Source organism: Juglans regia, chromosome 1 (genome assembly GCF_001411555.2).
Source record: "Juglans regia cultivar Chandler chromosome 1, Walnut 2.0, whole genome shotgun sequence".
Taxonomy (NCBI): Eukaryota; Viridiplantae; Streptophyta; class Magnoliopsida; order Fagales; family Juglandaceae; genus Juglans; species Juglans regia.
In genome coordinates, this window is record NC_049901.1 from 11,121,859 (window position 1) to 11,145,579 (window position 23,721).

A 23,721-nucleotide genomic window follows, 5' to 3' on the forward strand; every position below is an offset into this window, starting at 1 on the left:
AAATATCACCCCAACAAAGTTCACAAGCATATAAAATTAGGAACAAAATAAGAAAAAATAAATTATTATTAATTATTATTATTATTATTTTTTTTTTTTATCATAAATTTATCCCATTCAATATCACCCCCGTTATTTAGCTGTAATAAAAAGAGGGCCGAGATTCCGTACCACCAACTCGTTGGGAAACACACATTCCAGAGCAGCCAACACTAGCACACTGAAGCATCTCCGCATTAGTCAGCCATGTCCTGCTCAATCTCCACAACGCCATCAGCACCCTCCTCAAACTTCTCCTTCTTCTCCTTCCACCACCCATCACTCCCTCCTTTCCCAACATCAACCTCTCTTCCCATCCCAAATCCAAGCTCCATCGCCACACTACGCCTCACTCTCTGCCGCGCCGCCAAGTCCCAGACCGGACCGCTCAAGAAACCACCGGCCAATAAGAAGAAGAAAAAGAGTAAGGGCGGTGGCAGTGGTTCCGAGGCTTCGAATTTCAGAGAAGTTGAAGTCGTCCACGATTTGGGTGGCGATAATGGTGATGCTGGTGAAGACATCGAGGAATATTTGGGCTCTGATGAGCGGTCTTCGCCGTTTCAACAGATGCCTTTGCCGAAACCGCCAGCTGGGTTTGTGGTCGATGATCATGGGAGACTTGTGATGGCTTCGGCTCCAGCGAAGCGAATTGCCACCATTGTGAGTTTCTTCTTGTTTCAGACGGGCTAGGTGAACATTTGAAAATTGATACAAAACTGAAATTTTTTTCCCAATGCTCTTCTTGTTTCAATCAAGAAAAAGGGAAAAACTGTTATAAATTCAAGTTACTTTTTTAACCAAAGCTGTTCCAAGTAGTAATTAGAAGCATTGGTTTCCCCCCTCTTAGTTCAATAGATGGACTACCATGGCTCTGTTGGTCTTTGTATAAAAAAAATGTGAAGTTTCTAAAGAATTCATGGACAGGTTGATCCAATGAATAATCTTCCATTAGAGTGCGTTGTGAGGAGAGTGTTCAAAAGTTCTCAAGGGGATGAATGCATGCTGCTCTGCCCAGTTGACACGTAAGAAATGCTGCTACTGTGTGTGTAATATGTCCCCCAGTATCCCAAGTTATATCTTTGAAATTTAATAGATGGATGCATGCTTTCTGCAGGCCTGTACAGATATTAAAGAGCACGAACATTGATGGGTGGTCAGCAGTATGTTTATTCTTCTACCTTAAAATTTTTTAGTTCGGTTCTGATTTATCCAGACTTGATCTGATGATTGATCTTCTACCTTAAAATATGTATATTTTGGGATGCTCCTGTCGCGGAAAAGATGTGGTGGAGAGATGCTAAACTAAGATGAGTAATTTGAGCATAAATTAACACTATCGGGAGTAATGAATAATGATATATAAAATCAGGGAGGGGGAAAAGAAAATGTGAATTCCGAGATGATAAAATGACTGCAAAGAATACTTGTGACTAACCCTGATTAGCTGATAAGAATTTACAGTCCACTCCAATTTAATTGGGATTAAGGGCCAGTTAAGTTTGGCATTGAAAATGGTTAAATAATTAAAAATTGATGGATAGTGAAGATGTAGGTGATAAATAAAGGGGGCGCTGTATGATGAGGAAATCAGATGATTGCAATTTTTTTCTATAATAAACTAGACCCTTTTTTCTGAGCAACTATACCATTTTTTTTCATTTCTATGCATTGGTTCTCTATCAAAAGTTTCTTTACTTATATCGCTAATCAACCCAAAATTTTCCCTTGTTGGTTAGAATTAAGGTCTATTAAGTAATTCTTCATTGACTTGTCCATTAGTAAGCTTCACATTCCACATCCTTATAATCACTATCTTCTGCATTTCAGGTCAATGATGAAGAAGTTGAGTCCATTCTTCCATCTGCTGCGTATGCTCTTTCCAAGATACACATGCATCTTGTACATAGTGGGTATGGTGGTAGAGATTTGCTTATTTGGGACTTTAATGATATCAGTTTGTTTTGTTTATCCTAAATGTGTTGGCGTCATTTGGTTCTTTCTTTTTTATCCTATCAGATTTTGTTATACAGCACGAGGAGGGTTTTGCTACTCCGAAGATGACATATTTGATTTCCGTACAGGCAATAGCCCTCACTTTCTAAACTAATTCATGCTTCTTGAATCATATAAGTGGGCTTTTTTCTTTGTTTATTTATCAGCCCCCAGCCCACTTCCCATTTGTCTGTGTAAGATCATCTCCTACCCAAGTGAAGGTCTCTTCGTGTGGCAAACTTTTACCATTGGTTACTTACTATTTTGCAGATGACGGACAAGATGTGGATGGCTTGCCAACTGAAGGTGTAGAAATCACATGCTTCCATTTGGTAATGTCATAGCCACCTATTCTTTGAGCAGTTAATATCATACGAAATTGATGTATTTATGGTATGTGGAAAATATGAAAGTTGCTACAAACTGACTTGTAAATGTGCATGTACCTTTATAGAAAGACCTAATTGTTACCATATCAAATTCTTTCATATCTAACCATTATCTTCTTCAATAAAGTATACATAAATGATTGATGAAGGAACCGATAAAAAAATTACATAATTGGACAGTGAAGTAATTCTTATTCTGGATTGGAGCTTAGATATCATTAATGTCTTAATCTAAAACACTTGGATAACTTCAATTAGCAATTCCAGCAATCAGCATTCTTCAAGTTTCAACATTCTTTAAGCTTGATACATCGACCACTACCCTTACTCAGTCTACAAGCTTTAATTTCTTTCATCCACTGTTCCCAACCATACAATCACATGTTTTCAGAACCTAAAACCAAATCAACAGTTGGCAGCTCCTAAATCTATCCCACATCTGCATTTTGGTGTCAAAAGGGATCAATCTATTCCAAAGATTAAGAGCTATGATTCTTTATAATAAAATTTTTGCTTTCTCGGCAGTGATACTTTTGATAGTCATATATTACATAGTTTTATAGCATTTTGATACCTTTCTATTTAAAGGGTTTGCAATGTCTATAATGGGGGCGCATTACACGGGTCTGGAGTTTAACCGAGTAAAAGACATGTTGCATTTGCACGGTTTTTGGAGTTCCACGTCACCAAAAAAAGGGATGGTTTGAGAATCTCGTAGATGGGAAATGCTTTTATATAAATTTCTATGAATCATGATACTTAAAAACTCTGGACTCTCAGTGTTTGAGACTTATCAGACACGGCCAGATCAGTGTTTGACAACTTACAAGAACTCAAATTTGATGCATGGTTTGGATACGGTTGCTACACAAGAGTTACAGCTACTAATTAAAGTGGAGAAAAAAGTAAAATGAAAAAAAGATATTTCCCATGCTCTTTGTTTCTTTTGTTTCTCTTTATGCTTACCCAAACAACAGTTTTTATTTATTACCCCATTATCACTCATGGGTAATTTGCTATCTGTTATTGCATTTTAATTATTCTTAGGAATGATTTTAATTTTTTTTTAACCCCTTGGGGTTGGCTCAAGTGGTAAGAGCTTTGGTCTTGGCGGTATGCCCCCTCCAGGTCTAAGGTTTGAACCTTTAGGTGCAAGTAATTTATAGAGGTCATCGGATTGGGGGAATTTCCCTGAATTACCCTAGGTGCTCCTGCGGGAAACTCCTTGTCGAGGGTTTGTACACCTCTGAGATTAGTTGAGACTTTGTTCCAAACACCTGGTACCAACCAAATTTTTTTTTTAATATGTTTTCATACTTTTCCCATGTCCCACAATAAATAAAAGTTTATTAATTGTATACACTTCAATGGCATAAACATTCTTTGTAAAAATTCCCTAGATTGCAAAGAAAGGTGAGATCATATTTGAAAATATGGTTCAAATCAAGAGTGAACAAAAAGTTTAACTAGACAAATATGGAATATATTCATTTTTTTGAAAACTTTAATCTATTTTGAGACAGCAGATAGAAAACACAATCTATTGTGGGGTAGCGGGAGAATATTTCAATTAGTTGATTTCTTAACTTATCTTGATTTTTGAAGATTTTTCATATCACCGTATTTGTGTCTTATTGTACTCATATTCCATGCTAGTATGGGTGTTTCATTAATATTTTTACTTGTATGTGATGCTTGGCAATCTATTGTTACAAGCTTAACTGGTTATTCCATTGCTTATGTATCAAAAATTAAAATATATAAAAAAAACTGGTTATTTCACTTCTGCTTTTAATCTATAGTTCTTTTGTTGCAGGATGGTGCGCAATACATGATTTACACACCATCTGATCCGCTTCTTTTTGTTGCTGTAAAGGTACTTTCTAGATTTTATTATGCCTGTCAAGGGAATAGTGCTGTTGACCTACACAAGATGAACCTCCAATCAAATTTGATTGATCTGATTGTGTCTCTTATTTTCCTAGAGAGAGGAAAAAACTTGGAAATATACTCTGCCAAAATTATGAACGTGGGGCCGGGGGGGAAGTGCATGAGTTGAAACAAAATTAAAACAGGTTGAATTTTCTTTGTGCAGAATCACAATGGAGTATTGCAAATTGTGGATGATGTAAGCATTCTCGTTCTTTTTTCTTCAGCTAGTATAAGCAATGTCATTCATTTTGTGAGGAACATTGTTTAGCTGCAGTAGAGCTTTTCTGTTAAGAGTTTAGCCATTGTCACTTGCATAGGGATTATAGTAGTTATATTATTCATCATATTATCACTTCTGATAATATAATTCTTTTTCTATTCTCGGTCCTCCAAAATATTACGTCTGTACCCTTTATGTTGTTACCATAGGGATTTTGGGCATGCCCTGGTTTCCCTTCTAGATTAATTAAAATTTTGAGATCATAATAACTAGAGGTCGCTAACGTAAAATCAATGAATTTGAATTGAAGAAGCTTTTACACATTTATCAACATTAAAGAGATTAGTTATGGCAGGTGATAGTCATCACAGACCACTTAAAGGAATGCATAAGGTAATCATTCTGGTCACTCAGACCTCTGCAGATATTTGACGTCTGATGTTTGTTGGCCTAGTAAGACTAAAATGGGTCAGCTCATTTCTAGATGTTATTTTTGGATTTGGGCCTTCATATTGCTTGTGATAGTGTATGTGTAACATTCTTGGCCCCCAGATCAACTATCCGAAAAGAAGGTTTTGGATCTTCAGGGTTTGACTAAACTGAGTTCTGGGGATCTGTGGATGACACTGTGTATCCACGCACATGGGTGTTTGTGTATCTTTGATTACTTTGGATGTTCTGTTGTTTGGTCCCAGTAAACATTTGTAAAGTACATGTTTGTATAATGCATTTTTTTTATTGATTAGTTAAAAACGCACCTAGTGGTTGATGAACCTATAACCTCACCTCCATCCCATTCTTGTGGGAGAAAAAGTACCATTTGCGCGCGTCTCTGAGCTATAACTGATTTTTAAGTATTCACACAAGGTCTTGAAGAACTGGGAATTAGTTAGCGTTGGCTCTTACATACATGCTGATCATATTCTTTGAAACAGGATCTCCTGGAGGACCCTCCCATTATAAGTGCAGTAGACGAGGAGACGGAATTTAATGCGTTGGTGGTATGTCACGGCCTCTCTTGCAGTAACTGTCGTTGTTTTCATAATTTTACTGGGCTAAATGATTGTTTTGGCTTGTTTATCATGTTTTGCAGGAGGAAGAGGCGGCTCTTCTTGAGTCATTGAAATTAGGGGAAGAATGACCAGATGTATCAAGTCATGTCAGAAGTTTTGTAGAAACAATCTTGTGGTTGTTTTTCTTGTGTAAATATATCACAAGTTTAGTCTGCATGTTTAATGTGCTGAAGCTTGTAGGTCGTGTCTGCATTGTCGGGCTTGGTTTATTAAAGATTTTTTTTTTTTTTTGGATTTTCATAAATTTCTTTAAAGAGTTCTGGATACTTTGTGGATGTATAGGATCATTATGATTGTTCATAATGCATTTTTAACTAAAATGGCATTTTAGTAGGATCATAATTGATTTATTTTTACCATTTACACAAAGAAATGATATGATCGAGACAATTAAGTGCATGCGTTCAAGCCATGGTCCAAAAATATTGGATTCAATTAAAATTGGGTCATCTTGATCCAAACTAATTACTAACACAAACATTTGCTCGATCGATCGATGAACCTCCGACTGTTTGATTGCCGAGTCACCCCAACTTTAATTTATAAAATGTGGTGTGGATGAATAGAATTTTTCTTTAATTTCAGTATCGGACTTCCATTGAACGGATAACATATGTATTGTTAAGCAAATAAAAGTTATTAGCAATGTTAAAAGACAAAGCTTTCCATAACCCAGTTAGTTAATTTTCCCTTTCCCTTTTTTTATCGACTCGCAAGTCTGCTAGTCTACTGCTGATTGCTGGCTGCTGATGCACGCTGCATCTACTGCCTCCATTTCTGGGCTTCCATTTCTCTTTCTTCCTCCGTTTCTGGCGTTCCATGCCAACCCACTCCACACATGAAACCCCAGATGAGAAACCTTAATCTCTTTCTCTTCCTCCTCTTATCTCTTCACTTCATCTCAGTCCTCTCCTGGAAGAGAGAAGAATTCAGAAACTGCAACCAGACCCCCTTCTGCAAACGCGCCAGGGCCCGCAAGCCTGGCTCCTGCTCCCTCCTCGCCCGTCACGTCATCATCTCCGATGGTGACGTCACTGCCAAGCTCCTCCCCAAGAATCATGAAACCTCGGAAGACCACCACGAAATCAACCCCTTGCTTCTCACTCTCTCCCTGTACCAGGACGGCGTCCTGCGTCTCAAGATTGACGAGGACCCCTCCCTCGGTCCACCCAAGAAGCGTTTTGAGGTCCCCGATGTGATCGTCCCCGAATTCTCAAACAACAAACTCTGGCTCCAGAGGATCTCCACGGAGACGATTGACGGCGATACGGGGCCGTCTTCGATCGTGCACTTAGCGGACGGCTACGAGGCTGTTCTCCGGCACGATCCTTTTGAGGTTTACGTGCGAGAGAAGGGCAGTGGTAATCGCGTGATATCCCTGAACTCACATGGCTTGTTTGACTTCGAGCCATTGACTGCCAAGGGAGAAGGTGAGGAGTGGGAAGAGAGTTTTCGAGAAAACACAGACACGAGGCCGTACGGCCCGCAGTCGATTAGCTTCGACGTGTCGTTTTACGCCGCGGATTTTGTGTACGGGATTCCTGAGCATGCTACAAGCCTCGCTCTCAAGCCCACCAGAGGCCCCGGAGTGGAGTATTCCGAACCCTACAGGTTGTTTAACTTAGATGTGTTCGAGTACATTCACGATTCGCCTTTTGGGATTTACGGTTCTATTCCGTTCATGATTTCGCACGGGAAGTCACGAGGAACTTCCGGGTTTTTCTGGTTGAATGCGGCGGAGATGCAGATTGATGTGATGGGGGCCGGGTGGGATGCCGACTCGGGGATTTCGTTGCCATCTGAAAAGACTAGGATCGATACGTTTTGGATGAGCGAGGCAGGAATCGTGGACGCCTTTTTTTTTGTTGGTCCAGGACCTAAGGATGTTGTTAGACAGTACATGAGTGTGACTGGAATGCCTGCGATGCCGCAGTTGTTCGCCACGGCGTATCACCAATGTAGATGGAATTATAGGGACGAGGAGGATGTTGAGGATGTGGATTCCAAATTTGACGAGCACAACATTCCGTACGATGTGTTGTGGCTCGATATAGAGCACACGGACGGAAAGAGATATTTTACTTGGGACAGGATGCTCTTTCCGCATCCGGAGGAGATGCAGAGGAAGTTGGCCGCCAAGGGGAGACATATGGTTACGATTGTGGATCCTCATATTAAGAGGGATGACTCGTATAATGTGCACAAGGAGGCCACGAAAAAGGGGTATTATGTTAAGGATGCGAGTGGGAATGACTTCGATGGGTGGTGTTGGTCTGGTTCTTCGTCGTACCCGGATATGTTGAATCCGGAGATAAGGTCATGGTGGGCTGACAGATTCTCTTTTGAGCATTATGTTGGTTCAACTCCTTCGCTATACATCTGGAATGACATGAACGAGCCTTCTGTTTTTAATGGTCCAGAGGTATGATACTCACTTCAGTTTTGTGTCATTCTGCCGATTCCGTGCTTTTGTTGATATTGACAAGATGGTAGCTACCTTGTGAATGCCTCTCAAAGTTCGTTCTGTTATTCGACAAGATAAATGAAGTCCTTGAGATGATTTCGTTCATTATATCTCCTTCAACTAATAAGCTAGATCATGGTTGCTTGACCACTTGAGTTTTAAATTAGTAACATAGGTTACTCATCAAAAGGAAAAAGTAGTAATGTAAGTTATATGACTATATCCTTTTATTATATTCTTCATGAGCCTTGCACAGAAAGTCAAGAAGGAATTAGGTTATTGCATTTTGATGCTATATTTGTTTCTTTCAGTTACTAAATATCATATATTTCTTTTCTTTTTTTTAAACATACATGTGGGTATGCGCTCCTGTACGTCTTTTTTTTTTATTTTTTATATATACAAGTAAGAAGAAGTTTTATTAAAAACGAATGTATAGGCGAAGCCCATGTATTTCTATTGTGGCTTGATATTCTTTTTGCTCGTGGAAGGATTGGATGCGCTGCAGACATGTGCATGGGTTCCCTAAAATGATTTTCATATTCTTTCTTTGAAATAATAGCTTTTAACTTATATAATAATATAAAGCATAGGGTTGGAGTAATTTTATCGAAGTGGCTCGTTTGCATGAGAATAGGACTTTAATTAATCAGCTTTTTTAGAATGCAAAATTTTGAAAAGAAATTCTTAATCCTCTTGGCAGTGTTTGATATGATGCTGTTTGAGTTGTTATGTAGAGCTTTGGTCCCAGTAAAGGAGAAATCACTGGTGTTTTGTGTGCATAGATTGTACCGTTTTGGCTCATATTTAAAATTATCTTACTTATAAAAATAAAGAAGATGGGATGACCATGCATACTTCTAGGAGATATTTTAATGGATTTCCATGAACATGTCCCATATTTGTTTTTATTTGTTAGGGATGACGTTGGAACATTGGTGGCTGAGATAACTGTGGTTTTTCAAAAAATTCTGAGCCTAATGTCTTGACTATTTATTATGACCAGCTCACAATGCCAAGAGATGCTTTACATTATGGAGATGTTGAACATCGGGAGCTACATAATGCCTATGGGTACTACTTCCACATGGCAACAGCCAATGGACTTGTAAAACGTGGGGAAGGGAAGGATAGGCCTTTTGTTTTGTCAAGAGCATTATTTGCTGGAAGTCAAAGGCATGGTGCAGTTTGGACGGGAGATAATTCAGCGGAATGGGATCATCTCAGGGTTTCAGTCCCGATGGTTTTGACACTGGGTCTTACTGGACTGCCATTTTCTGGTAACCTTATTAATTAATCTAACAAAAACACAACGAGCTCTTGCTTAAAAGCCACCTCACCTGTTAGAGCAAGGTTGATGGTGATCTGATGGATTTGAGACCCATTGGGTGTGTTTTACATATCCATAACTTGAAAAAAAAAAGACTTAATTTTCTTACATGCAGATGGTGATTGTTGGTATGCTTTTCTGCAGGTGCCGATGTTGGTGGGTTTTTTGGCAATCCTGAACCTGAATTATTAGTTCGCTGGTATCAACTTGGTGCCTACTATCCTTTCTTTAGGGCTCATGCTCATCATGACACGAAAAGACGTGAACCATGGTTATTTGGGTAGGATGTCATCTTCTGTCCAAGTACACTTCCTTATTTTAACGTATATAGAACAAATGAAAAGGGAAAAGAATTTTATTTTCTTGTTATTTTTTTCCTGCCATTCTTTTTGAGAATTCAGGTAACCCAATTTTCCAACCAAATTAGTGTTAGCAGTATATATATCTTGCCGGTAAATGGTGAGAATCAAAAGTATGATCCCACCACACCCAATGGATTGCCTTTTGCCATACCCAATAGATTGCCTTTTTCCATGTACTATGATGGCAGTGTAGTATTCTATGTGCCGCGGTATTTGGTCTTTTAGAAACTTGTTCCTTGAAAGTCATTTGTACATAGAGAATTAAGCCTTTTTTGTTTTTTGATGAATAACATAGAGTATTAAGCCTTAAAAAGGCAGACCAGTTTGATGAGATAATAGCTTTGCTTTATCTGGGAGAATGAATTTAATTGAACAGAAAGACTGCAGGGAGATAACGTTTTCAAATAAGGTGTTACTTAGAATGTTTAATACCTGGAGAAATAATCTTCATGGGCTCTTAGGGTCATCATGCACGCTCAAAAGGGAGTTAGGCTGACTTGTGTAGAATGGAACTCCTTGAATGGAGTCAAGCAGACTTGTGTTGAATGGAAGTCATTGAAAGACATGAAAACCTGATTTTAAATGTTTGCAGTTGCTTATGCTATAAATATCTCGATATGGGCATCCGTTTATAACAACTTCCAGTCATATTCTCACCTTGCGTGCATCTTTCATAGTCCCTGCAAGCCTAGTGTATTTACTGATATATGATCTACCCATGGTCACATCACTGCAGAGAGCGAAATACAGAACTTATCAGAGATGCCATACATGTCCGTTACACGTTAATACCATATTTCTACACATTATTTAGAGAGGCAAACACAAGTGGTGTTCCTGTTGTGCGTCCACTGTGGATGGAATTCCCTTCCGAGGAAGCTACTTTCAGCAATGATGAGGCTTTCATGGTTGGAAACAGTATTCTGGTGCAAGGGATTTATACTGAGGTACTGCAGTGACCATATACTTAGTGCTATATCTGTCTGGACAATTATCTCTATTTATCTCCTTGTTCCTTTTTTTTTTTTTTTTGATATCCCAAACTAAACTAGGATATCTTCTCAGCGAGCTAAAGTTGCATCAGTGTATTTACCTGGTAGACAATCTTGGTATGACCTGAGAACTGGAACTTCTTATAGGGGAGGCATGACCCACAAGCTGACTGTCTCTGAAGACACCATTCCTGCCTTTCAAAGGGCTGGAACCATCATACCAAGGAAAGACCGGTTTCGGCGAAGCTCCACACAGATGGTGAACGATCCTTTTACACTGGTATGTATTTGACATTGATACGACTCGTATAGGCTATCAATCTAATTCTCAAGTCCTCGTGCATCAGAGTCAATGCACTTCTGACTTTGCAAATGCTTAGCTGTTGGCTTTAGGCACCAACACTATTTGTGTTGGTTCCCACTGTGTCCTTTGGGTAGCTAATCATAATCAGCAGGTTGCTTTACTCATCCAAAAAAAGAAAAATCAGCAGGTTGCTTTGAAATTTTGGATACAAAGTGCTAGGCTTTCTGGCATGTGACTGATTCATATTTTTACTTGGAAGTGGGGGAACACGTTTAGTACCCAAGCTGACATGCAACCTAGAAGTTGAAGTTATTTCATTTTTCCAAGCACCACATTATGTTTGTGCTATTTAGAGTGTTATACATTTTGGTAGAATGGTACTTCATTTGAGCATCACGGTTTGTATTTTGGGTTAAGATCATGAAGACCTATTAGATTTTAGAACTAGTCCCTTGCATCATTTTACACATCTTTTTGATTACCATGTTCTTGTGGTAGACACATCTTCTACATTGAGATCTGGGAAAGATTGAATAACTTGTAGATTTGCTATAGAGTTGTGCATTTGATATTGAGTCCCTTCGTCTTAAAATGCATCGCAATAACCATTTAGCCATGAAATTGCGACACTTGCAAATTTGGGGCTAGGAGGACCCTTCTCAATGAAGCATCGCTATTTTCTTTGTGATTCTGCTAGTAACAACAGTTGTTATTGCTAACTCTATGCCATTAACCCCTAGCGGTTGGCTCAAGTGGTAAAGGCCTTTGTCTTGGTGGTATGCTCTCCCTCTAGGTCTAAGGTTCGAATCCTCTTAGGTGCAAACAATTCCTAGGGGCCATCGGACTGGAGGATTTTCTCCTTGAATTACCCAAGCGGGAAACTCCCTGCTGAGGGCTTGCGCACCTCCAGAATTAGTCGGAATGCTGATTTCGGACACCCAATGCCAATAAAAAAAATCCCCATGTCATTAATCACTCCATTATAAATAGCACTAATAACTGTCAGTGCTAATCTCCTTAACGAGCAAAGCAAATGGTTTTTGTGCTCATCTCTCCTGTCTTCTTTAGGTGATTGCTCTTAATAGCTCTCAAGCAGCTGAAGGTGAACTCTATGTTGATGACGGCAAAAGCTTTGAATTTGAGCATGGGGCCTACATTCATCGCCGCTTTGTGTTATCAGATGGCAAACTGACGTCTGTGAACCTGGCACCCGCTTCCTCTGGTAAATCCCGATTTTCATCAGAAACTGTTATTGAGAGAATTATACTGCTAGGACATACTCACAGCCCCAAGAGTGCCCTAATTGAGGTGACAAATCAAAAGGTCGACATTGGACTGGGGCCCCTGTGGCTTCAGTGGGGACGTGGCTCTGCTGTTGTAACTGTCCGCAAGCCTGGTATCCGAATTGCAGACGACTGGACGATAAAATTTTTGTAAGAATGTTGACGTAGATGGCTTTTTGTCCTAGCGGGATGAAATCTCTCCTATGTTTCTGGTACGATCATTATCGATGGAATTCTTTCCGTCATTGTGAATGGTGGTGGCGAAATCTGGAACTCAGAACTATGTATAAAGTTACATGATACACATTACAGAAACTTATAAGGGCAATTCTATCTAATTCCTTGACTGTTGTTACTATCCTGTGGAAGCATAAAAAATATGAAACGATGAAAGAAAGAAATGAAGGAAGAAAATGCCCTGTTGATGAGATGTTTAAAGGCAAGATGCCCTGTTTACTATTCTAACTTTGTACCTAGCAAACAATCAAAGTTTATTTACCTTCCCCAGCTGCTGTGGCCATGTTAAGTTCAATCATTGATTCCAGGAGGAAAGGGTGGGGACTAGGGACTGTCCCCCATTTCTGTCGCTTCTGTAAACCTTAAACTGTGGAAACTGACGTTGCAATTTTCATCTGCGAGGCTCATCATCCACTTCCTCGATCTAGAAATAAGATCCTAACCTCTGTTGATACTCAATTTCAAGTTATAATCGGAGACAGGCTAAGGTTTACAGGGGAAAAGCCACTGAAACTTTTTACGGTGAAACAGAGCTTGTGGGTCTTTCTTTCTTTGAGGTGGGACAAAGAAAAATCATAAAATTTTAACTGAAAATTCTAAAACAAGAAGATTGAAAGCATATATAAGAGATCCATATTCCAGTTTACCATCAGCTTTATATATAGAACAAAGATGGATTTGGAGATCAAGGGTGGGGACGTGGGGTTACTGTTGTATAGTCTACTATGAGGTTTCGTCAAGGGGGAAAAAAAAGGAAAAAGAGTGATTTATCAGGGTGAAGTATCTAATTTAATAATGGAGAAGGACTTTTCTGGCATATAAACTCTTGAGACTATGAAGTCAATCTGCAAATAATGGAAAATCAAATAATTTGTTCTATAGAGGAAAAGGTTTTGCCAAACAATTCAAATTCAAACGAATCATGAAACCAAACATAATTAATACTGTATGGAGATATCAATGACGAATCAAATGATCTATGTGATTAGTATGTTTCATGATATTGTGGGAGCTAATTTATAAAGATCATCGAGAAGAAGATAGAAAGTTGAAATAATTGGAGAATGGGACCAAAACTCAGCTAAATCCCATGTGTTTCGATGCCTTGCCAGAACACTGCCATCCTCAATCATGCATGCAGCATTTTCAGAAAATAAAGACGATATGATTATTTTCTGGTCTTAGAATCGATCATCATAAACTTTTAGATGCTAAGTGGGTACTGTGAGTTGGAAATTAGATGCACAGTCGTACTGGATATGGACATTTTTAATTAATGGAGACCTGCATGAAAGGATCGATAGACAGCTGGCAAGGTATGGACTACTTCGAAAAGTCTCCATGCATGCATTTAAGATCACATTTCAAGCTTTTCTCAGACAACAAGAATCTAACAATATAAGGTCGATCGGCAAAAGCGAGTGATTGTTTTTTGTTTCCTAAAATTACCTAAGCACTAAAATTAAAGACGCCCCCATACCCAACATGGATCTGAGAGAGAGAGAGAGAGAGAGAATTCACTTATGTAGTTTTCAATATATATATATATACACACAGACACACAAGAACAAAGCCAAAGATATTGGAACATCTCAACTATATCTTGACGATATTGGTTAGCATGTTTGGAAGATCTTTGGAATTGGACAAGTACTCTTGCTTCTTGGGTTACGTACGTTGTACACTAAATAATTTGGTCATGACTAATTAAATTAATACCTCCAACTTTCTAATATCTTAATCTCAAAGCTAAGCAAGTAATTATACAAAATTAATAGTACGATCTGATCAGCTAGCTAGCTGACTGCTGATCTCTAATGATTCACAAGGCCGGCGGCCGAGAAACAATTGTCAACAAGCCGGCGGCCAAAGAAATCAAGTGCCATGAAAAATCATTGATTCATTAGCTAACTTATTAAATTTATGCGTGTGTGTGTCTCATGGGGGGCGCTGCAACAATGATTTAACTGTGTCAAAACAGTTTGGACATATTTTCCCATCTTCTGCTTATAATAATAATAGGGTCTAGCTTCAAATAGGTTTCGAATTGTTATCTTAATTAATTACTCTAACATGGTTAAGGGTTTTCAGATAACCAAGTTTAGAGCTCAAAAACTATGATGATGATGATGATGATGATCAGGAGTACTACCCTTCGATCGACTCAAGCTCGAAGTGCCAACAGCAAGCTCAATCATAGACTTTATGAGAACTTGGGCCGTCTAGCTTACGAGGTTTGATAAGTATGACAAGAGTATCATACAGTACTAAAATTTCATGTTCCTTTTAACATCCAGAACAGATCACTTGGGAATTCGTTTTGTAATCATCGATCGATCCCATATTAATGGCTATACGTAGTACTGGCCAGTGGGTGTGAAGAAACACGTACGTTCATAAACTGCAGTAACCCACTGAGTAAAAGCATATATATTATATAGCTATAGTACTAGCTAGCTAGCTCGATCTGCAGATAAATCAAAATATATAATTGGGTGCAGAGTGCAGACCACAACCCCAAACCCAGGAGGAAAAATCAAATAAACAAATAAACCGAAAGTAACCAAAGATCATACCCACCGTTGAGAGTACTCCAAGCTCATCATGTAGTGGGGTACCTATCCAATATGACCTTGCAATCCCATGCTAATTAAAATGCTTGGCCACCCTTCCACAAGGGCCAGTGGCCTCCAATTATTAGATTCTGAGGACTTAATTCAGAATATATGTAAATATATATAGCGCCTTTGTTACAAGTGTCAATTAGAGGAGCATTAATATATGGCACAGGTTGTGCAATATTGCTTGCTGGTCCACCGGATCGTCTAGCTAGCTAGCTAGGTAGCTATGGAGTGGAACTCATGTGGAAGGATAGAAAGCTAGCTAGCTGTACGTATAGGCCAATCATCTCAACCGAGCGCCAAATGTCAACTTGACGATCCAAGACCTAACATGACTCAAGCTGCGCACTTAATTTTGTGGTCAATCTCTTAAACCCCACTTTCAATGGTAGTTCTTTCGAGTTAACATCACTTCATGAAATGATGCCTTCCCACTGATCTGCACTGTCCCGCCCATCGATCATATATACTAAAATATCCTCGCCTTGATCAGATGTCAAACGTCGATATAGATCTATATAATTAATGAACCAATTAATTATTAAGTAATTGAAAAGGAGAATTCAAACCTCAAAGATACTTGATCCCCAGCTAGCTAGCTAGTAGTGATATATATATATATATATATATATATATAGGAGCATTCCAACATGATCGGTTCTCCAATTACTATATATATATATATATATATATATCTTTCCTCAGTTTTTGGGCACCAATTGCCAATGAGCATCAGATACTGTTTGTTTCCATAATGAGTTTTTCTTTCCAATATAATAATGAACGGTCCTCTTAATGTTTCGACTCTTTTAAAGGAAAGTTTTATGGACGCACCTAATTTGAGGAGTCCTTCATCAGGCTTCAACAGCCTGCAGTAAATTAAACACACATGATTTCTTTCTTACTGATCATGATTTATTTATTTATTTATTCGATTAAGAAACTCTGTGTTTGTAGAACGTTCTTTGAACCCAGCTGGATCGTTTTCTTCATCCATTCATACATATTGCATGCATGATTCGAGAGATCCCAACTGTTAATGCTTAGATCACCTATAATATTCAAGCAAGTGATGATATAGTAATACTGGAAACCAATTAACATGGCTAGCTCATGCATGCATGCGTAACGTCCTCACAATATTCATGAGAACATTATATATATACATTAAATATCAAATAATTTTGAGTGTAGTAAATATATATATAGTACTACTATTTATTAGAGAATCCATGGAGTACTTCAGAGATCACGATCGAGCTTAACAGTAGCGAATCCAATCAAACACATAAAGATGCATTGAACAACAAAGGTACGGAGGAGGAGGAAAAGCATAAATTCTTCTCCTTTAATTATAAGGATGGAGGGAGGCAATACACTTGACAAGTCAATACAAAAGTACTGATGATCTTCTGTTATATATGAATTAGAATACAATATTCTTCTGAAAGTGGTTTCCAACACTAGCCATTATCAATGTCTCTGAGTACTATATTAATCTTGAAAGACCAAACCAAAAGAAATTGCAGCAATATATATAGAGGCTCCTTCACCCATCTGTTTTTTTATTTTACCTCTTTTGTACATATATTTTTTAGTTCCTCTGTCTGAGGGAGGGGGCTTTTGAATAATGCAGGTGAGACACTGTTCATATATATATATATATATATATATATATATATATATACACATTTTGGTTTTGGCTTAATTATATGGTGCATATATATATATATATGCTAAGTGCATGGTTTGGCCGCATTGATCTTGATTAATTAAGTACTAGAAAATAATATTGCCTAGTGGCCAATTGGGGTAATTGATAGTTTTTGTATGGTGTGTATCTAATATGTTCGTTGTTAGACAAAGACACTTAAATTTAATTATAGGACCGACCGACCGATAATCATATTGAGTAGTACTATGGATGCAAGCCTTGGGGTCAAGTGGAGACCACAATGATTTGAGTACCATTACATTAATTTGCACAATATTTGACATAAAGTTAGGTCAAATATATAATGATCCTCATGACTCAAAAGCAACCTTAGCACAATCCCATGAACTTAGACATCTCTTTTATGAGAATTAAGATGTCGATCGGTTGGTGGTACTCTTTTTTTTTGGGTCCTCTTCCTTTTTCATCTATTATTGTTCATAGACTAGTTATAAGAAAACTGTTTATTTGTGGCCAGTTATTTTCTATAAAAATGATTATTTCTTGCTAAAATGTGTCTGTTTTCGTTGTAAATAGTAATTATCGTTTCAAATAATTCGTCATAAATATTCATTTTTCTTTTAAGTACTTATAAGTTAAACCTAGCTTTTAAGGGCACATGTAGGAAGCATTCTTCTTCTACTTTTTTTTACTAGTTTGTCTTATAATATTATATATATATATATATATATATATATATATATCCTACTAATTAGCACGCGCCACTAAGGCTAGAGTGCAACTCAAAGTTCATGCCCGTACTATCACTTTTTTTTTTTCTAATAAATCTTCCTTGTTACAATTCAAACACACACACACACACACATATATATATATATATATATATATATATAAATGAAGTATTAGATAATTTCAAAGAATCGACATGCAGTATTTTTATTTTGTCATAAAATGTTATATCATTCAAAATTAATATTTATATTAACAATTATATATATATATAATAATGTAACATTAATTTGTGATAGTATTGTGATAGGATGGAAATTAACAACCTGGCTGTCATCCACGATAAGATTCCAAACGTACATGATACACATGCATACATACTTATATATAAATATATATATATAAATATATATGTGTGTGTGGATTAAATTCGAATCATCATCTCTATACCGCATAATCACACACCACACATGATTTTTTTTTTTTTTAACAAGTATCATGTGATGTAAGAATTGATAAGTAGAAGAATTTAATTAATTTAATAAAAAAAAGTATGATATGTGGAATGATAAATAACAAAACACACACATATATTTATATATATATATATATATGCAGCATTGATCACTTGAAGATAGTAAATTAAGAAAGTAGAGAGATTTGACCCAAAAATGTTTTTTAATGGGTTTAATGGGATGGTTGAAAAGAGTGGAATTTTGGGTGGATCGTTGACTACCCAGTCATATTGGGTCTTAGGTTCACGTGGCCTGTCATGGGTTTCACTTTCTTTACATTATTATTATTGTTTTAAGAGTAATGCTAGAGAGAAGTTATTATAGTAGTGTATATTTTGCACTCATTGTATAGCTACTTTTAATTAATTGTTCCTAACACTCACTTAGAGAGTTGTGTGGTCTAGATAATGTCACATCATGTGTACAAAATGAATACTCCTAATAGTAACTTCTATCTATATTTATTCTTGTTTTAATATTCATGAAAGCTGCTATATTAATATACCCTCGTTCCGTCCCTTGAGGTACCACTGCTATCTCTCACTACTCCATCCTTAATTTCCTCTTCGATCAAAACTGTTCTCATTCTCTCTCTGTCCTTGATCTTCTCCTTGTTCTTCAGGGTTAGGTTGTGCATGCAAATTATCAACTACTACAGCGGGTTAGGTTTTGAATGCATCTCAAACTTACCCATCTTGGCTGCCAACCTCCTACGTACTAATTCATATTAAGCTTTCCTTTGGACATTAGGGAAAGAAAATAACCAAAAAAAAAAAATCAGTTTCCAGCTTCTTTGTTTAATTCTCACAAATATCCTCTGATATTCTTGGTTTCGATTCAATCAAATTAAGATGGGTGAGAACGCTGCCACAAAGAACCACCACCACCACCACCAAGTTTTTGACATCTCCATAGATGTGCTTCCTCAGAGTGGCTCCAAATGCTTTGACGACGATGGTCGTCTCAAACGAACCGGTAAATATACATCTAACCTAGCCTGCTCCACTTCAAATCTATACTATGTTCCTGCACTGTCCTTAAAATCTTGAGTCTTTAGCCGCTTAACATCTTTCTTATGGTCATATTATCTGATATCAACCTGCAGGGACTCTTTGGACTGCAAGTGCTCACATAATAACAGCTGTGATTGGATCCGGGGTGCTATCCTTAGCCTGGGCCATAGCTCAGCTAGGATGGATTGCTGGCCCAGCTGTGATGCTCCTGTTCTCCTTTGTCGGTTTCTACACTTCATCACTGCTTGCAGACTGTTACCGTGCCGGTGACCCCGTCTCCGGCAAGAGAAACTATACTTACATGGAAGCAGTCCGGTCCATTCTTGGTATAAACTTGAGAACCTGAACAGTAGGGTTATTAATTTAAACCAATAACCACGTACGTACGGATCGTGAGGATCTAATTTCAATGTTCTAATATACGTACGTGCATTATCTTTGTCAGGTGAAGCTAAGGTCAAGGCTTGTGGATTTATTCAGTATATGAATCTTTTTGGAATAGCCATTGGATACACTATCGCGGCATCTATAAGCATGATGTGAGTCGAATATTATCCAAGAAGAACTAGTGTATTTTTATTTTCTAATTATTTCTAATTTCTTTCTCGATACAATTAATTATATTGCGTTCTAATTACTAATTGGAAATGTTTGTTAAGGATTTTGAATAATTTTAATTGACTGACACAGGGCAATCAAGCGTTCTAATTGTTTTCATGAGAGTGGCGGGGAGAACCCATGTCACATGTCGAGCAATCCATACATGATCTTGTTTGGTGTAACTGAAATCTTGTTTTCTCAAATCCCGGACTTCGATCAAATATGGTGGCTATCAATTGTCGCCGCTGTGATGTCTTTTACTTATTCTTCAATTGGTCTAGGACTTGGAATTGCCCAAGTTGCAGGTTGAAAAACCGCTTCATGTCAAGTTTTCTGAAATAAGTTTGTTGAAATTCAATGATTCTAATATGCATGTGTGTGTGTGTATATATATAAACTGACTCTTACGCTTTTTTCTTAACTGATGAGCAGCTACGGGAACTTTAAGGGGCAGTCTCACCGGAATAAGTATTAATACTGTGTCCCAAACCCAAAAGCTGTTGAGGAGTTTCCAGGCTCTAGGCGACATAGCCTTTGCTTACTCTTTTTCTGCCATCCTTATTGAAATTCAGGTATATTTTTTTCCTTTGGAATTTTGGGATTAGAAACAATTAAGAATATATATAATATCAAAGGCTTAAAACCTATATAAATATGATTATATATATATATATATATGTATGTGTCTGTATGTTTATTAATCCATCCTTTCTTCAGGACACAATCAAATCTCCACCATCAGAAGCAAAGACAATGAAGAAGGCCACGTTACTCAGCGTTTCTGTGACGACCGTATTTTACATGCTTTGTGGCTGCATGGGTTATGCAGCTTTTGGTGACCTTGCACCAGGAAATCTCCTCACTGGTTTTGGTTTCTACAACCCTTTTTGGCTTCTTGATATTGCTAATGCTGCTATAGTGATCCATCTGGTGGGAGCATATCAAGTTTTCTGCCAACCTATCTTTGCTTTCATCGAGAAAAGGGCCAAGCAAAAATGGCCTGAAAGCGGATTCATCACCAAGGAATTTGCAATCCCAATCCCAGGTTGTGGCCAATATAGCCTAAACCTCTTCCGTTTGGTTTGGAGAACGATGTTTGTGGTCTTAACCACCGTTATATCAATGTTGCTTCCCTTCTTCAATGATGTCGTGGGAATTATTGGGGCACTTGGGTTTTGGCCTTTAACTGTCTATTTTCCCGTGGAGATGTATATTGCACAGAAGAATATACCAAAGTGGAGCACTAGATGGATATGCCTACAAATCTTAAGCATTTCTTGCCTTGCAATATCAGTTGCTGCGGCTGCCGGTTCAATTGCGGGTGTCATGCTTGACCTCAAGGCCTACAGACCATTCAAAACCAGCTACTGATCATGATCTCATTCTCTGGGCGTCTTTTGGATCAACTTACCATTGAACAAAAAGACCAAAAAAAATATATATATTTATATTTCAGTTGATCCATGTAAATGAAACATTAACCTAATTAATGTGGTTGGTGTTGGTGTGGTTTGATTTATGTAGTTTTATTTCAATCTTTCATTTAAAGGCTTCTGGTTTCAAAAATCAGAAATCAAAAATCAAAGAGAGGAATGTACGTACTTTGTATGTAATTTATTTATGTGAAATCGAAAAAATGTGCATCCGCTTCTTCTAGTTCATGATCCGATCAGTTCCAGGAAAATTTAGATGAAAAATGATCTTATATATCACTCTTGTACCATGCACTTAATTTATCAGAGCATTCACATTGGGTTTCCTATAAAATTCCCTATAATTTAGCTAAAAAGGACACTTCTATAATTTTTTCTTAAATTTTACCCATCTTTTAAAAATCTTCTACATCTCATTCCGTATTATTTCTCAATTCTATTAAAATAATATTCTTCTATTCTTTCTTTATTACTTTTTTCTCTCACTTCCATTTACAAATTTAACTACTTAATATTTTTTCTTATATTTTGAACTATTACTATAGTGAATATTTTAAACAAAAATTTAAATTATTTTTTTACGGGTTTGATAATATTTTTAAAATTATTATTTTTATATTTTAGTAATTATTTAAATTATTTTTAAAATTATTATTTAAAACTATAATAAATATGGGTATAAGAAAAAATGTAATTGATTAGAAGAAGAATGTATTTTATTTATTAGAATAAAATATTAATAAAAGATAATTTAGGAGATAAACAGTAGTTCCCTATATCCTAAACCAAAATTCTAAAATAGGGAATGGGATGGGAGAAGGTTTTTGAGCTTTTTCTTAAATTATTTCCTATAATTTAGGAATAATATATAGTGATATAGGAATGCGGATGAGGATGCTCTCATATAGACTATACCAAAGAGATGATACTGTTCATCAACTTTTAAATTTAAAAAGATAATTAAAGATAATAATTTAATAATAATAAAAATGACACTAGATAGTGAGATGATGAAAGTGATACGAGAAAATGATACGTGCGTAGTAGCTTCTACTTTAAGAAATCTAACAACAAAAAATATTTAGATTAACGGACGGGGGAGCTAGCTGAGCGTCGACGATCATGACAAATTAAAGCCAAGGCCAGCCGTAACAAGCCACCATATAGCAATTGAAGTGGTACGTACGTATAACACCGCACCTAGAAGAACGACTGTTTCATGACTCATCCAGCATGACCGAGCGTTGGCTATATTATTGACGAGTAATGATACAACTATAATATATTGTACAATAATGTGTTAAATGATGAACATTTTTATAAGATTATCTTATTTTTATAAGATGATTTTATAAAAATACTTTTTATTTAACATATTGTTGGACAATATATTGTAAGTAAATCATTTTTCATTATTGACGAACGTCTTAATTTGTACGGGGCTGCATGTACGTACGTACGTCTGTCTTTATAAACAAACGGCGCCCTTAACGATGCATGTCAGGTACGTACTTGGAAATTGGTAGAATGTACTTGGAAACAAACTTCCCTCGGTATATTTCTCCTTTATTTTTACAGATGAAATTACATAAAAATTTTAATTTAAATAAAATATTATTAAAATATATATTTTTTAATATTATTTTTATTTTAAAAATTAAAAAAATTGAATTATTTATTTTATTTTATATGAAAATTTAAAAAAATTGTAATGGTTACTTTAGGATAGTTACTGTTTCCATTTTTTTTGCGTTATATTTGGATTTAATTAGGGTCAATAATAAATCATTTATATATTTATCGCATGAGCTCACAATAATATATATATATATATAGTTTTGCTATGTACAAATCTTGTGTACTGTGACACACTAGTACTAAAACTACATGCATACAAATTATATGGTTTGGAGTCCCAGATATAAACCTGCATATAATAATCATCGCATATATGCCCAATTCGCGCCTTCTTCTACCAAATAGATCAGTACTTATTCATATATATATATATATATATATATATATAAAAGGAAAAGAGCCATGGAGACAAACTAACTAGTCTGCGCAAATATTGACATTCCCTACTATATACGTAGTGTCGTTACAGTACTGACGGTTTTTCTTTCAGAAATCAAATACAGTTAAGTGCGTTGATGCAGCTAGCTTTAAGTTTGATCTCTTCCTTAGTTGTGCAGATGAGGTACTGGCTGTAACCAATTGGCATGGTTGACTGAACCAAAAACTTATGCATAAGAGATGCAGGATTGTATCCAGTCTGTCTGGATTCAAGATAAGCATAAATGCCGAATGCCTTCTAGCCAGTTCATCAGTAGACAAGAAGTCAAGACTCAAGACTATGAAGGTAACTGTAGCTCCTCTACTAGCCAGCAATTTAGGTGCCAATATTGGGGTAAAAAGTTGAACAAAAACACACTAAGGTTCAAGCTTTAATGGATTGTGGTCTGCTGACACAAAAAAACACAATACCAAAATCAAGCACAGCTGCATTCACAAAAGA

At 36.9% G+C, this 23,721-nt stretch overlaps 3 protein-coding genes across 5 annotated transcripts; all 3 read left to right on the plus strand.

Annotated features, from left to right (window-relative positions):
* The first annotated feature begins 145 nt into the window (after positions 1-145).
* Positions 146-5,984, plus strand: LOC108996216. The gene is made up of 10 exons (XM_018971986.2): positions 146-699; positions 964-1,061; positions 1,154-1,199; positions 1,867-1,949; positions 2,056-2,120; positions 2,302-2,363; positions 4,237-4,296; positions 4,516-4,548; positions 5,508-5,573; positions 5,666-5,984. Exons 1-10 carry the CDS (start codon positions 247-249, stop codon positions 5,711-5,713), a joined length of 1,014 nt encoding a protein of 337 aa, XP_018827531.1. The 5' UTR covers positions 146-246; the 3' UTR covers positions 5,714-5,984.
* A 324-nt stretch (positions 5,985-6,308) lies between these two features.
* On the plus strand, positions 6,309-12,889 carry LOC108996300 (probable glucan 1,3-alpha-glucosidase). Of its 3 annotated transcripts, none has more exons than XR_001996991.2 (6): positions 6,309-8,067; positions 9,116-9,389; positions 9,584-9,719; positions 10,538-10,748; positions 10,941-11,073; positions 12,166-12,889. XR_001996991.2 is itself a non-coding variant. In XM_018972117.2 (6 exons), exons 1-6 carry the CDS (start codon positions 6,484-6,486, stop codon positions 12,532-12,534), a joined length of 2,781 nt encoding a protein of 926 aa, XP_018827662.1. In that variant the 5' UTR covers positions 6,312-6,483; the 3' UTR covers positions 12,535-12,889. The 3 variants fall into 3 exon arrangements, 2 of the variants coding, with proteins under 2 accessions (XP_018827664.1, XP_018827662.1); XM_018972117.2 differs by having other exon boundaries at positions 6,312-8,067; positions 10,867-11,073; XM_018972119.2 differs by lacking the exon at positions 12,166-12,889 and having other exon boundaries at positions 10,854-10,982.
* A 5,800-nt stretch (positions 12,890-18,689) lies between these two features.
* LOC108996097 (amino acid permease 4-like) lies at positions 18,690-21,436 on the plus strand. The gene is made up of 6 exons (XM_018971870.2): positions 18,690-19,132; positions 19,263-19,496; positions 19,616-19,709; positions 19,861-20,075; positions 20,203-20,342; positions 20,488-21,436. Exons 1-6 carry the CDS (start codon positions 19,009-19,011, stop codon positions 21,139-21,141), a joined length of 1,461 nt encoding a protein of 486 aa, XP_018827415.1. The 5' UTR covers positions 18,690-19,008; the 3' UTR covers positions 21,142-21,436.
* Positions 21,437-23,721: the final 2,285 nt, after the last annotated feature.